The sequence below is a fragment of the Octodon degus genome, unplaced genomic scaffold (assembly GCF_000260255.1).
Source record: "Octodon degus isolate 3935 unplaced genomic scaffold, OctDeg1.0 scaffold00373, whole genome shotgun sequence".
NCBI classification, from domain to species: domain Eukaryota; kingdom Metazoa; phylum Chordata; class Mammalia; order Rodentia; family Octodontidae; genus Octodon; species Octodon degus.
In genome coordinates, this window is record NW_004524949.1 from 371,901 (window position 1) to 387,229 (window position 15,329).

At 39.9% G+C, this 15,329-nt stretch overlaps 2 protein-coding genes across 3 annotated transcripts in view; both read right to left on the reverse strand.

The window, feature by feature from the left end:
- F8 (coagulation factor VIII) overlaps nucleotides 1-15,329 on the reverse strand; it is a 162,631-nt gene that overhangs the window by 97,382 nt on the left and 49,920 nt on the right. For both annotated transcript variants that reach the window (XM_004648247.2, XM_023708466.1), the window contains exons 5-10: nucleotides 12,380-12,448; nucleotides 10,618-10,734; nucleotides 5,325-5,546; nucleotides 4,248-4,509; nucleotides 3,390-3,561; nucleotides 974-1,067 (exon numbers count right to left, since the gene is read on the reverse strand). In XM_004648247.2, the coding sequence (XP_004648304.1) occupies nucleotides 974-1,067; nucleotides 3,390-3,561; nucleotides 4,248-4,509; nucleotides 5,325-5,546; nucleotides 10,618-10,734; nucleotides 12,380-12,448 (936 nt within the window). The remainder of the gene's footprint in view (nucleotides 1-973; nucleotides 1,068-3,389; nucleotides 3,562-4,247; nucleotides 4,510-5,324; nucleotides 5,547-10,617; nucleotides 10,735-12,379; nucleotides 12,449-15,329) is intronic.
- Nucleotides 8,214-8,732, reverse strand: LOC105741258 (glycine cleavage system H protein, mitochondrial-like). Its single transcript, XM_012513222.2, has one exon. The coding sequence runs from the start codon at nucleotides 8,712-8,714 to the stop codon at nucleotides 8,214-8,216; it is 501 nt and encodes a 166-aa protein (XP_012368676.1). The 5' UTR covers nucleotides 8,715-8,732.

Genomic DNA, 15,329 nt, shown 5'->3' on the forward strand with positions numbered 1-15,329 from the left:
TGCTGGTCTGTGGAAAGGAACAGTTAATATTTAATTTTTTTCTTTTTTTGTTTTTTATCTCTTCTTAATTTCTTTTTCAAGTTTTACACAAATATATCTAGTAATCTGAACAACTAATCTGAAGACAGCACTATGTAAGACAACAAATACTATCCAATTCATATTATTTTGTTTAGCGAAATTCTGCATCATTTCTAATTTTTGTTTTTATTACTATTAAGTATTCATTTTGTTTTATTTTTAATGTGTTTGGTACAGGGTCTCACTATGCAGCTCAGACTTGTAGTGATCCTCCTGTTTCCAGCCTCCCCAGCACTGGGATAACAGATGTGCATCATCATGCCCGGTCTCAGTGGCCGGTTCAGCATGCCCGGAGGCACACTTGGCGCAGCATGTAGTGCAGAGGATCAAACTTTGGTCCCTGCACTTGCCTAAGCAGGCTTGTTGGCTCTGTATTTTCTTAAGAAAGAAAGAAAGAAAGAAAGAAAGAAAGAAAGAAAGAAAGAAAGATTATCCATAATGAAGTATTACTCTGCCATACACAATGATAAACATGAATCATTTGTAGGAAAACGAATGCATCTTTTTTTATTTTTATTTATTTATTTTTTTATTTTGGCAGGACCAGGGATGAAACTCAGGACTTTGCATTTGCCAGGCAACGAATGCATCTTAACAACCATAATGTTAAGCAAAATAAATCAGAAACATAAACTTAAATATTGTATAGTTTCTCTTATATGAGAAACCCAACTACAAATAAATTTAAAAAGTAAAAAGTTACATAATAGGAAACAGGAACGTACGTCTTTTCCAAATGGGAAGGGAACCAAGAAACAGAGGGCAGGTGGATGGAAGGGAAGGGAAGGGAAGGAGATGTGAAAAGAATTAGTATGTGGTAGGCATATGTAATCATTACGAATTTCAAACATGTAATACTAGAAACAATTTTTAAAAATGAGATCTCATTTACCTTTTGGCAATCTTCTTGAGTGCAAAGGACTGACATCTGTTATTCCATGAGGGTAGATGTTATAAGGTCTGCTGGCATGATTCTTAAATATAATCTGAAAGTATAAATGAGATATAGGATCAAATCCTAGAACAACTAGGACCATGAAGAAAACTGTAGCCTATCCCCAAAAAACCAAATGCTGCCTGCACTTGCATTACAGGAGTTTAAGCCTAGCTAACGTTCAAAACGTTTGCTCTTGCCATGAAATTATTTAGACAGCTACTCAGGTTTCTTACTAAAGGCCTCTTTCCATTTCTTTAATTTCAATTGCTTCTGAAAGTTTTTGCTGTGCCTTCTCACAGGAACTGAGAGGACACTGTTCCCTCTCAGGCTTTTCCATTATTTGGGTCCTCAATTCCCTACAAGAAGAGAGGCCAATAGGGATTCCAGTGGTAAAGTAAGAAGCATGGGGGCTGGGGAGATAGCTTCGTGGTCTAAACGCCTGCCTGACAAGTGCAAGAACCCAAGTTTGATCCCTGGTACTGCATGCCGTGCTGGCCCTGGAACCCCAAGCACGCTGTGCCAGTCCCAAAACCAGGCATGGTGGCACAAGCCTGTAATCCCAGTGCTGGGGAGGCTGACACAGTACAAGTCCCAGTTGCCTAGCGAGAACCCATACCAAATAAATAAATATATGCTTTAAAAAGAAAAATATAAGAAGCATGACTAGGAGGGCAGTTGATGACTGCATCAAATGGTCAAGGACGGGAGGATTTTACATGGATGCAAAGACTTCAAAGGGAAGGAAGGAAGACAGGATGTGGGGACAGCAAGGAAGACCCAGAAGGTGTTAATCCTTCCTCTGTATTTGAGCTGTTTGATATGAGAATGAAAAATTCAGTTCTACTTGCACTCTTGTCTTAAAATCCACTCATTTGATAAGTGCACCCACCGTCCTATTTCTTATAGAACAGCTATTTATTTATGTATGCTTGTGGTGCTGGGGATTTACTCCAGGGCCTCACACATGCTACTGAAGTGTCTTACCACTGACCTACATCCCCAGCCCATTACAGTCTTATTTGTTACCTTCCAATATCAAAGTGTTCTTTTTCTTTTCTCCTCAGAACACTTGCTGCTATTTCCAGTATAGCATTAAATAGAGGTGCCTCTGTCTTGTCCAAACCTTACGCAGGTTTTTGAATTTCACCAAGATGATTATTCCCCTGTAATACTCCACATTTTAACTTTTCTATTTCTTGAATTGGTTTAAACTGCCAACAAAATGAAAATTCTTGCAGGATTAATGATGATTCTCATTCAATACATTAAAGATGTGATTTTACTGTCTTGTGGCTTCCTTTGTTAAACTGGAGATGTACGCTGTCAGTCTGGGACTGATTCTCAAATTCTTTGCTGCACCTTCTATCACAAAGTGGACTAAATTTCCCCTCTTACAAAGAAAATAAACCCACATTCACTTAAACCATTGTTCATTGAGTATTCTGTTAGCCTGCCCCTTAAAGATTCTCAATACCCTACGTCAGGAGTAAGCAAACATTTTCTGGAAAGGGCTGGCAAGTAGACACCCTAGGCTTTATCACATATCCTCCACCCTCTTCCCCTGCCTTCTTTTCTCTGCAACACTTTAAAACTGAAAAGTCCCTTTTAATCCCACAAACTGTCCAAAAGTGTACCACAACTGAATTTAGTTCACAAATTGTAGGGTTCTGACTCCCATACTATATAAAAAACAAAGAAAAAATGTTCTCGAAGGATATCTATCAAGGTCTAAGCAGTACAAAACTCAAAAGAATGATGGGTTTATAGGATGACATTGACTTTTACCCTATATATGCATTTAAAAATATATAATATTTATTTCTGTAGCATTTATAATTTGGGGGGATCTTATTTTTTTAACGTATTTGCTACAGGGTCTTACTACACAGTTTGGACTCATACTGATCCTCCTGTTTTCAGCCTCCCCAGTGGTGAGATTACAGCAGGCATGCACCACCACGCCAGGTCTTGGCCGGTTCAGCATGCCCAGGGGTGGGGATCGAACCATGGTCCCTACACTTGCCTAAGCAGTCTCTTAGTCCACTGAGCTATCTCAGTGGTCCTTGTAATTTTAAAAGATAGTATACATTGGAAACAAGCTGAATTATGAAATATTGTAGAAATCCAAAACCAGGCCGGGGAGATAGCTCAGTGGCATAAGCGCTTGCCTAGCAAATGCAAGGTCCTGAGTTCAATCTGCAGTACAAAAGCAAGCAAGCAAACAAGCAAGCAAGCAGGCAGGCAGGCAGGCAGGCAGGCAGGCAGGCAGGCAGGCAGGCAGGCAAGCAAGCAAGCAAGCAAGCAAGAAAGAAGAAAACCAAAATCTCCAGACTTGACTTTTACCTAATCCCAAGTCTTTTTCTTAACTTACCAACAGTGTGTCTCCAACTTCACCATAAAGTAGAGGTCCCAGAATTCCTGATTCATATTGTCTAATTTCCCGGGTCTTAAAGGTCTCGTTTGTGTATGCCACAAATTGGACTTTTTTATACTTCCTACCAATTCGCTCAGGACCATTGTTTAAATACTGACTTTTATAACTTCTGTTTGAGACACAAAAATATAAAGCATTGTGACAGAAAATTGTAGATATACCAAAAAATTCAGTCCTAAACAGCTCATGTGATTTCATGCAGGCAAGGAATGAGAAAAATAAAGCACAAGCATATGTGACACTTCACTGTGGTGGTCTCCAAATACGTTAGTGACTGTCACTGCAGTTTTCAGTGTCCCCCACAGACCGTGTGATGGAGGTGTGGTTCCCAGCCCGGGCTTGTATTAGTATTAGGAGGTGGTGGAACCTTTAACAGGTGAACTGAGTGGAAGGAAGTCAGCTCACTGAGGGGTACACCCCTGAAGAGGCTCTCTGCACACCTGGATGCTTTTACTTTCTCTTGCTGTTTGCTCACCTGGCCCCAAATATGCTCCCACCAAGATGTTCTGCCTCAATATGAACCCAAAGTAAAGTGGCCAAAGTAACCACAGACTGAGACCTCTGAAACCATGAGGCAAAATCAACTTTCCTCCTGGAAGCTTTTATCTTAGTTCTGGTTTTGGTTTTGGTTTGGCTTTTGCCATACTGCCAGAACGCTGACTAACACAATGCTCTTGCCATTTGATTTCTTACCCGTACTAACCCTCAAACACAGCCTAAGGAATTCATGTGAGTAACTGACAAGGGCATTTTGGGTATGGACAAGAGGAGTAGCAAGACTGGAAGGGTGTCTACCTGTCATCAGTGGTGTGGACTGAAGGGGCATAGTCCCAGTCCTGTTCCTCAGCAGCAATATAATGTATCCACGTTTTAGGGTGTTTCTTGGCAGCAGAGCGAAGGTGCATGAAGGGAGAGTGGTCATCATCAAACCTAACCACATCCATTTCAGAATCAAGATCATCATCATAATCATAGCCTTCCTCCTCTTCTTCCTTTTTCATCCGTAGTTGGGGCTCCTCCACACAGCTGTCCACTTTTACATAAGCTTCCATGCCAGCTAGAGTCAGGCAAATGAACAGGGTCAGACTCCATGCAGCCCTTCACACCTTGACCTCCATGACTTCGTTTTGTTTTCCTAGGCTTTCAAGCCTGCCCTAAGTGCCCCTCTTTCCACATCAGTGCTCCCCTCAGCCACACTTATATATGCATTTCTTCTCATATAGATTCCCTGGTATGGCTGGTTTCTTCCTCTGGTCTTTTCCATGTTCCTTTTGCTGGAGTGTCCCTATATGTTTTGGGCCTTTTTTGGAAATTCAGCAATGTGCTCTAGTAATACATAAATGAATATTTCCCTCTTAAAACTGGCTTTGAGCCTATCAAAATAAAAATGGAGACCATATTTTTCCTGATAAACTGTTATTAAATTAGAGATTTGTATGGCAATCCACTGAAGTAAGCTCAGAAATCATTAGATGCCTGTGGAGATGGGGAATTAATCTGCCCTAGGCTCTCTCATGTTGAAAATAAAATGTATCTTCACTACAACCTGTAGTCCTTATTTCCATAGTATTGAAGCATAGTTAATGGACCAGGTAAGAAAACCAATGGCATACTGTCCTCCCTCATTTCCCCATCTCACTTATCCTTAAACCACCTCTCTTCTCTCACTGACATTGAACTAGAAATCCACCCATACTATCAATACTCAAATCCTCTTACATTCCAGGAAAATCTTTACCCTGGATGCTAGCAACGAGGGAGTCTTCCTTGAAGTCTAACATAATTCTATCATGGCACCTCTTGCAACACACTATATTCTCACAGTGTCCAGAAAATTCCATTAAAAATAACACTTATTTTTCAAGATATTACCATGTTGGTGGGAAGATATATGGCAAAACAGTAAAAACTGTCCAAGGTCCATCAACAGTGTCTGAGCAGTCAGAAAAGTTATTGGTGATATCTCCAGGGAGGCCTGGCGATGGTTTCTCACAAGAAATGTGTGACCTTCAAAGAATATTGAATGTACTTCAGGGGTCGTGCCCACTCCAATCACATGCCAGTAGACGAATTTTCTGTGGCACCCAAGCAGACCTGTAAAATAGGAATAAGACGGCTATGGCTAGGAAGGAGAGCATTCGAAGTGGAAAACACTTGCTAGGGTCAGAAGGACAAATTAACCACGCAAGGTTTGTTAACTCATCAATGAACACACCAAGGACATTGAGGTTACTGTCAAACTGACAGCTCCCGCCCAGTGCACCACTGGTCACCATGCTGCTAAACTCAATGGGCATGCAGACCTCATCACCTCATTCTCCTCCAGATTTCCTTATTTCAGTGGATGGCCTCCTCCAAGAATGAATTATACAGGTGAGAATTTTTCTTGTCACTATTATCACCTCCCATATCCAATCTAGCACAAACTATGGCTGTTAACATCCTCAATGCTCAGTTCAGGTGCTACTTCTGGGAATCTAGTCTGGGGTAGATTCCTTTATTATGTGCTCCCATACAATTATGTAAACTTTCAGAGTAATTATTGGTTTATAATTTTACATTTATTATTAGGATTATTTGGTTATTATCAATCTAAAGATTAACTTCCTTTTAATTCTAAAAGTATGCATATTTACTGTGGAATTACCAGCATGAGTACAGAAAATAATTAAGAAGAAAAGACCCTGCTCATCCTTTCTCATTCTCTTGGTTTGCTCCATCTTCCAAATGCTTTCATGAGCTTTCTAGTTTTATTTCGGTATGTAGTCACTGGCCTCTAGGTCCTTCTATTTCTTTTTTTTTAATGCCCAGAATATATTTATTGACAGAAACAAAGCTCCTGTCCAAGAGAGGGACAGGAGGGGGGCCCGAGCGAGTTGTTCCTCCTAGGTCCTTCTATTTCTGAAAACTAAGTAATCTATTCCCAAAGCTGTTTTTTCATTTAGTTAAAAATTATAGGTCAAAAATAAACTTTCCAAAGGTCATACTTTCAAAACTGTTATACAGATTTACTGCAATGCTGATCAAAATACTAATAGCATACCCCAAATAATTAGAGAAAACAATCCCAAAAATTCATGTGAAACCAGAAGAGACCCAGAATAGCAAAAACAATTCTGGGCAACAAAGGCAAGGCAGGTGGCATCACAATCCGTGACTTGAAGTTACACTACAAAGCTTCGTGATAAAACCAGCATGGTACTGGTAAACAAAACAAAACAGACCTGAGGATCAGTGGAAGAGAACAGAGGATGCAGAAACAACTTGAAACCCATTCAGCTATCTTACGTTTTACAAAGGGTCCAAACCCATTCACTGGAAGAAAGATAGCCTCTGTAATAAATGGGACTGGGAAAACTGGCTCTGCACATGTCAAAGATTGAACCTAATGCATATCTAGCAGCATGTACTAAGCTAAAATAAAAATGGATCAAACATGTAAATATTAAAACATGGGGCTGGGGAGATGACTCAGTAGAATAAGCGCAAGGGCCTGAGTTCAGTCCCCGGTTCTGCCAAAAGATAAATAAATAAGTAAATAAAGAAATAAAACAGGCTGGGCATGGTGGTGCATGCCCATGATCCCAGCAGTCAGGAGGCTGAGGCAAGAGGATCACTGTGAGTTTGAGGCCAGCCTGGGATACACAGTGAGTTCAAGGCCAGCCTGAATTGCACAGTGAAACCCTGTCTCAAAAAGACAAATAACTAACTAACTAAATAAATATTAAACCAGAAATACTTAATCTGCTGGAAGACAGAATAGGTAAAATTCTCAAAGACACTGGTGCAGGAAAAGACTTTATGAACAAAACTCTGATTGCACAGAAATATTACAAAGAATCAATATCTGAGATCACATCAAATTAAAAAGCTTTGCACAGCAGAATAAAGCAGCAGTACAGTTAAGAGACAACCCAAAGTACAGGGGAAAATTTTTCCAGGTAATATTCAGACAAAGGACCAATATATAAAGCATGTAAAAAACTCAAAAAATTAGATCTCCCATATTTAAAGATCCAATCGAAAAATGGGCATCTGCAATAAGTAGACACTTCTCAGATGAAGAACCTGATTGATTGAGTGATTTTGCAGATTTGTTTTTATTGACTTGGATTTAGGGCATGGGATGGGCAACGTCACATTGGGGCACTCCCCACTCCTGCCCCCGGGAATGTCCATTCTAATGGTCCTGGGATGTTCTTTGAAGCTTTTTTTTTCCTTGGGGGTGTCCTTGTTGGCAGTGGCCTCCTCAGGCCCACTACTGACTGGCTCTTCCTTGGAAAAAAATTTTCTCCGATGAAGAACTTTACTTATTTATTTATTTATTTATTTACTGTCAGTCATCACTGGTATTTATTATGTAGCTGACACACATGCTCTGAGTAGTTCAACCCAAATCCAGGGAGAAATATAAGCAAGTTACAGTACTACGTAAGGCTTATGATAACAGTGTTTCCTGGAATTACATAATCCTTCTACCTAGTTCTTACCACAGGTAATTTCATGAATTCTGAATATCAGAACCTACAGCCTAGTCTAAAGATCATACGGTATGTATAAAAAGGTACACATTGGGTTTATCCGCAATGACTAAGGAGTTCAGGGGTATTTTCGCCCGGAGCAGTGGTGAGCGGCTTCTCTTCCACCGTGTAGCACTGTTAGACTTGTTATCTTGAGTCGTGTGTGCCGCAGAGCGCAGACGGCCCGCGGAAGGCGCTTCACGCCAGCTCACTCTGGTGCCGCTTCACTCTTCAGTCGATTTCACTCTCTCTCACACGCTCCTTCGCTCATGAGCTCATCTCGCTCGGAAGGGTCACTCACTGTCGTCTTGATCAGCCAGCCGTCTTCATAACAAGGTTTGTTGGCGGGCCCTGGGTTTTCTGCAAGTGCTTCATTAATCTCAGTGACTTCTGATAGAGGAGAGCGGAGTTCACCGGCAGCTTTCACGCTTTCCAAAGCACCAAACTCATCATGCTTTTTCAACTTCGTCCCAACTTCAGGCAGACTACAGTAAACAACATCTCCCAAAGCTTCCTGTGCAAGGCTGCTGATTCCCACTGTTCCAGCACCATTTTCTGTTGTTACCCACTCATGTTTCTCTGTGAATTTACGCACCGCGAGCGCAGTCGCTCCGGTGCGCAGGGTCCGCACGGCGCCGGCCCGCAGCCGCCAGGGCCGAGTCAGGCAGGGCGCGGACGGCACCGGGACTGTGCGCAGGCTGCAGGCTGCGGCGCACACGCTCCGGGCCACTGCCAGCGCCATGTTCGCAGGGCCTCCGAAGGTCGCCGTGCAGCGCCTGGGCCACCCAGATGAAGAACTTTAAATGACAAATAAATATACGAAAAACTGTTCAGCATCACTGGTCGTTTGAGAAAAACAAATTAAAACAACACTGAGATTCCATCTCACTCCAGAAAGAATAGCTGTCATCAAAAAAATCCAACATAGGGAGATGGCTCAGTGGAATAAGCACTTCCCTGGCAAGTGCAAGGGCCTGAGTTCAATCCCCAGATCTGCCAAAACAAAAACAAACAAAAACAAACAAAAAAAATCCAACAATATCAAATGCTACAGGGGCTCTGAGGAAAAAGGGAACCCTTCCAACATGGAAAGCAGTATGGAGATTCTTCAAAAAACTGGAGAAATCCATTTGGCCCAGGTACTCCCCTTCTAGGTATCTTTCCAGAAGAATTCAGACCATCATACCACAGTAATATATGTACACACATGTTCATGGTGCCTGGGCATAAAGTTGAAAGATTTCTAGGTAAGTGGATGCATCTCAACATCACAATGCTAAGTAGAATAAATGAGAAACTCATGCTTAAATATTGTATTGCTTCTGTTGCATGACAAACTCAGAGGATAAATTTGGACCAAAATGGAGGACAGATACTGGGAACTAGGAAGAACATGTTCAAATGGGAAGGGGAGCAAGCGAAGGGTTGGGGGAAGGAAAATAAGGGAGTAGGGATTTTAAAAAGAATGGAAGGAACACATTGGAAACAAAGTTTTGTCTATAGGGAAAGGCTGAAGGGAAGAGAGGAAAATGGGAAAAAGAATTAAGACATATTAATGTTCAGGTACACATTCCCTATGATGGATGTGATTGCTCTGTACAGCAAATACGTATGAATACAAATTAATACAAAAATCAAACTGCTGTCTGGGGATTTCGCTCAGTGGTGTAGCACCTGCCTGGCAAGCGTGAGGTTCTGAGTTCGATTCCAAATATTCTCCCCCAAAAAATCAAATTGCCAAAAATATAATTAAAACAAAAAATCTTTGCCTTGGAACTTTTAAGATACTGCTGCATTACATTGTCAGTCCTATTTTTAGTCTTTCACACATGACTTGTTTCTCCCAGAAAGAGGTTTATGCCTTGTCTTTGTACGCTGAAATAACACAGGTATAATTTTGTATGGGGTTCCTATCTTTTTTCTCTTTTGCAATGTTTTTAAAGACTTGATGACAAAATTACATAAGATAACAACGTTTTTATTCTGATATGTAATTTTCAGTAAGAAGACTTGTATCTATTATTTCTTAACATTTTTATTTTGGGGATCGGGGAGATGGCTTAGTGGAATAAGCGCTTCCCTGGCAAGGGCAAGGGCCTGAGTTCAGTCCTCGGTTCCACCAAAAAAGTTTTTTTTCTTTTATTTTGTCATTTAAGCTTATTTTAAAAAATATTCTCACCATTTCTTTTTGTTTGACTTTATGGAACATTTTCCCTACCTTCTTTCTATTTTTATGAGCATTTTTTTCTGATTGGTTTTGTAGGATCCTGTTCGTACTTTATTGATGCCACATCTTGCATAGTTGTGAAAATAAGCTCTGGCAAGTTCTCTTCTGTTCTTAGCATTATCTCTTTCTCTTCTAGGATTATTTTTCAGTTATTGTTATATTTATCTTTCCACAGACTTAACTTTAAATGTATGTTCAGCCTTGATTGCCCATGCATATTTAAGCAAGAGGATAGAGAAATCTGGTTGAGAGTCCTGCGTACACGAGCAGGCCTTCATTTTCAGGTGACCTTCAGAACACTGAGGGCCAGAAGTCCGTGCGCTTTCTATTAGGATGCAGAGCAGTCTGAGACCTGCAGAAGAGACCTCTAGTGTCGAACGCAGAAAAGCTGAGGACTGCGAAGCAGATGTGTGCATACCTGGCAGGGACCTGTTCACATAGCCATTGATTGTGTGCATCTTAGGCCAGGTGCCAGCGGATGCAGAATCTGAAGCCTGTGGCATCGGGCCCTTTGTTTCTGAGTGCCAACTCTTCCCTGATGACAGAGAAAGAAAAACAAGAGTCAATGAAGCTCTGAGTCATGGGTGAGCAGCCCCTCCCGTTCGGTACGGTTCAGATCTGAAATGCCCTCCAAAGGCTCATGCACAGAAGCTTTGGTCCCCAGTGCAGCCATGTTCAGAGCTGAGGCTTGCGGAAAATGACCGGATCACGGGGGCTCAGAGCGCATCAGTAGACTGATACATGATAGGTTCATAATTGAGAAACAGTGGACACTGTAGGAGACAGGGTCCGGTTGGAGGAAGTAGGTCCCTGGAGATAGAACCAGGAAGGGACTATCTTGTCCCTAGACCTTCGTTCTCCTTCCTGGCCACCATGAGGTGGGCAGCTTTGCTCTTCTATCCACCATGTTGTTCCCATCTCTTCATAGGCCAACATGGACCAAAACTGTAAGACAAAATAAATCTTTCCCCCTTTAAGTTTTTTTCAGGTATTTTTCAGCAACAGAAAACTAACATACCTCCCTTTGGACACTGAGAGCATTTTGGTCAGCAAAGTAGGCAGATGACTTATTCTCTCAAACTAAGTGAGAAGGAGAAGACACTATGAAAGGTAGACATTTCTTGCTTACACTGATTTTATCTCCTTATATTTGTTTATGAATATAGCAGAGAGAAATAATGATAAATGATAACTCGGGGAAAGAAGAATATTGGTTAGTTTTAACCATAAGGATTTCATTATACCTAGAAGATGATTTATTTAGTATTTGTGCTGTCAAAGCAAGCATTTAGCTGATTTATTTAAAAGGAAATGAACATCACTCGCAGAAAAGGGCCATGGGTCCTTATCACTGTCATACTGCTTCACTGCTGTACTTCTAGAAATGAAGTCCCAGATGCTGAAAGCATCTTCTGTGAAGTTACTAAGAGCTAGAGCACTGGAAGTCCCTCTGGCTGTTACACTAACAATGGAGTGTTAGGACCCCAGAGAGACTGGGAGACTAGTCAGGAGAAACATGATGGGAGCCTCAATTACAAAACTGGAGTGGAGGTGGGTGAGGGGAGAGGAGGGCACCATTTTGTCATGGTTACTGATCACCTTAGAAGGAACTGCTAGAAGTTCTAACACTATTGATGGTCCACTCTGTGTTTAAGGTACTGAAGTGAAATCACCTAAATCCTACAATGATCCCGTGAAAAAATACTATTATGTCACTATTTGGTTTGACAAAACACACATAGAGAATTTAAGGAATTTGCCAGAGGTCACACATTTAGTAAGAGATGGAGATAAAAGAAGGTATTTAGAAGGTGCAGCCAGAAATCTTCATTGGTGGACTTAATGAAGGGAGCAAGACCAACCTATTCTCCAGCTTCTCTAGTTTCTTACCTCTTACTGGTGCCATGCTCTTTGATTCTTGGAACTAAGAGCTAAATACACATCTTTTCTTATAAAGTATGCAATCTCAGCTATTTTGTTATAACAGCCCAAAATGCACTAAGACAGACAGTGTCACAAAATATGCACATCTTACTTTCCTATCTTTAGGCTCTATCCTGAATAATAATATAGTTATCAATAATCACCTCCCCTCAGTAGAAACAACTCACAGTCTGGTACCATCTTAAGGTTTATACTCTACTTTTAGGAATCCAAAATCTAGACTAAACCTCACTAACCTTCATCAAATACAGCAAAAAGTAGCACGAATTGATGCATGTTCTGTGTCCTTTCTTTGGTCAGACTCCCTGAAAAAGAGGCAAAAACATCTTTTATTTTAAAATCTCATGATAGAAAACTGCCAGTAGGGGGAGACATTTCTTCATGAATGGGCAAAGAGTAAAAACCAAATGTAGTCCTTTACTGTTTGTTAACTTTTTTTTCCACCCCTGGAGATCGAACTCAAGACCTTGCACTTGCCAGGCAGGCACTGTGTTGCTGAGTTATATCCTTGATCCTATTTTTGTTGTTATTGTTTTAATGTAAGGCTTATTATTTCAGTATTTCTAAAATTATCTGGGGTAAAGGGTTTTTTAAAAAAAATTTAAATTTGTTTCAGATCATTACATGTTTTTTTTTTTTGAGACAGGGTCTCACTCTGCAGTTCAGGCTGGCCTTGAGCTCACTTTGTAGCCCAGGCTGGTCTGGAACTTGCAACGATCCTCCTGCCTCAGCCTCCTGAGTGCTGGAATTACAGGCATGGGCCACCACATCTGACAGATTATTACTTTTGTAAAATGTAATAAAAATGAATCACTAGAGATACCAGAACACACTCTCGCTCTCTGAAAAAGAAAAATTACAAATGTAATATACAATGTTAGTGGAAATAAGTGTGAAACAACATAGGAAGAGTCTATTAGTCTTACAACTTTTTATTTTACAATTTTAATTGAACAAAAGTTATGAATCAAATATAATTAAACACCAACACTCAGGGCCGATCAGATAGTTCAGCAGACTAAAGCACCTGCTTAGGCAGATGCAGGGACAGGGGTTATATCTGTGGCACCAGAACCATGCCAGCCCTGCCCCCGGAGCACGCTGAGACTGAGACTAAGACTGGTCATGGTGGCACACGCCTGTAATCCCAGCACTTGGGAGGCTGAAAATAGGAGTATCAGTAGGAGTCCAATCTGTGTAGTGAGACCCTGTACACCCTGTCGACCCTGTACTAAATACACTAAAAACCCCACCAACACTCATATTTGACATAAACATCATATATATTGGTATATAGTTTTTAATAGTACGAATGAGTTTGCGTCACGTTTAAGTTTTGGCTGTCTTTCTTAGCATTATATATCTTTATCTCATTGGAAAGTTTCACTTGAGGACTTATTTTGAATAAAATAGCAGGATTATTCTTTATGACTTTCTCCCTTTCCTCCTTTCTTGAACACTTTGTACATAGAAACAAAAATTATCTTGGGCAAGGAAAGTAGCAAAATGTGTGCTGCTACTCATATGGCCATGAAAAGGGACACAAAGCCAGCTGCTTCTCTCAGGGACGACCAACTACTGTACACACTTGCCAAACAACAATTCTTCAGCTGACTCTTGCAAATATTTTTTCTCAGTTTGTTGCTTGTTTTTTTCTTTTTCCTTGGTAGTTGCTTTTGTAAAACAAAATCTATTCATTTTGATGAGGTCTAATTTATCAAATATTTAATAGACTGTGTTTTAGTGTCCTTTTAGAGCTCTCTTCCTCTAGGTTATGAAGATTCTTATTCTATGTCCTAAAAGCTTTATGGCTCTACATGATACATTTTAGAAGTCAAATGCACTATTGTGCAACAAATATTGTATATTTTATATCCACAATCTATTTTAAGACAATCTTTGTGTTATGAATAAGGCTGAGATTAAGGTTCATCATTTGCATACGAATGTCCAATTTTGGAACATCATTTACTGAAGACACTATCCTCCCTCTACTGAATTATGTTTGCACAACAGAACCATTTCTGGACTGTCTACGGTGTTTTAATGACCAATGTTGTTTTCCAACTAACCAACATGTCGCAAAGACTGCAGCTGTGTGCTAAATTGTAAGACAGGATAAGGCAATTCTTTCAACTCTATTCTTTTGCCAAATATTTTTGGCAAGTATATCACTTTTATCTTCTGATATAAGTTATAGAATTAACTTATTTATACTGACAAAAATCAAGTTTATATTTTGATTGGAATTGCATTAAATCTGTGCAGTAAGGAGAACAGACCGCTACTATTTTGAATCTTGTAGTGCATAAACATAGTGTATTTCTACATTTATTTATGTTTTCTTTGCTTTCTTTTACTAAAACAAAACATTTATTTTTTTTTGTACATTTCACTACATGAGCACTATACATGTTTTGTTAGATGTATACCTAAATTTTCAATTTTAGAGACATTTTAAACACTATATTACAATTTTTGTTTGCAATAATTCTTTAGCAATATATAAAGTTGACTTTTGTGGGTTGCATATTCAGCAACCTTGCTAAACTCAGTTGTTAGTTATTGGAGGTTTTGTTTTTAAAGACTCCTGAGTTTTCTACATTGACAATAATATCTGGAAATAGGGACAATGTTGCTTCTTTCTTTCTACTGTATGTTTTTTTAATACTGTATTATCATACTGGCTGAGACTTTCAGTACAATATTGAATAGGAGTGGTTAGAATAGACATCCTTGCTGAGCGTGGTGGCACACACCTGTGATCCCAGCACTTGAGAGGTTGAGTCAGGAGGATCTCTGTGAGTTCAAGACCAGCCTGGGCTACAAAATAGGCTCAAGGCCAGTCTGAGCTGCATAACGAGACCTTGTCTCAAAAAGAAAAAATAATAAAAGAATATACATCCTTTCTTTGTTTCCAGTCTGAGAAGAAAAGCATTGTTTTCACCACTATGTTTGGTGTTGACTATAGGTTTTTTTGTACACACTATGAAACCAGGAAAGTTATCTACTACATCTAGTTGGCAGAGAGTTTTTGGCTGGGAGTTTTTAATCATTAGTTGATGATGTATTTTTTTTTCATAAAATATTTTTTTTATTTTTTCATAATTTTATTGATAAACAAATAGCAATGAGACAGTTTCAAATCAAATTGGTAGGACAGTTTCAATAATTAACACATTGCAT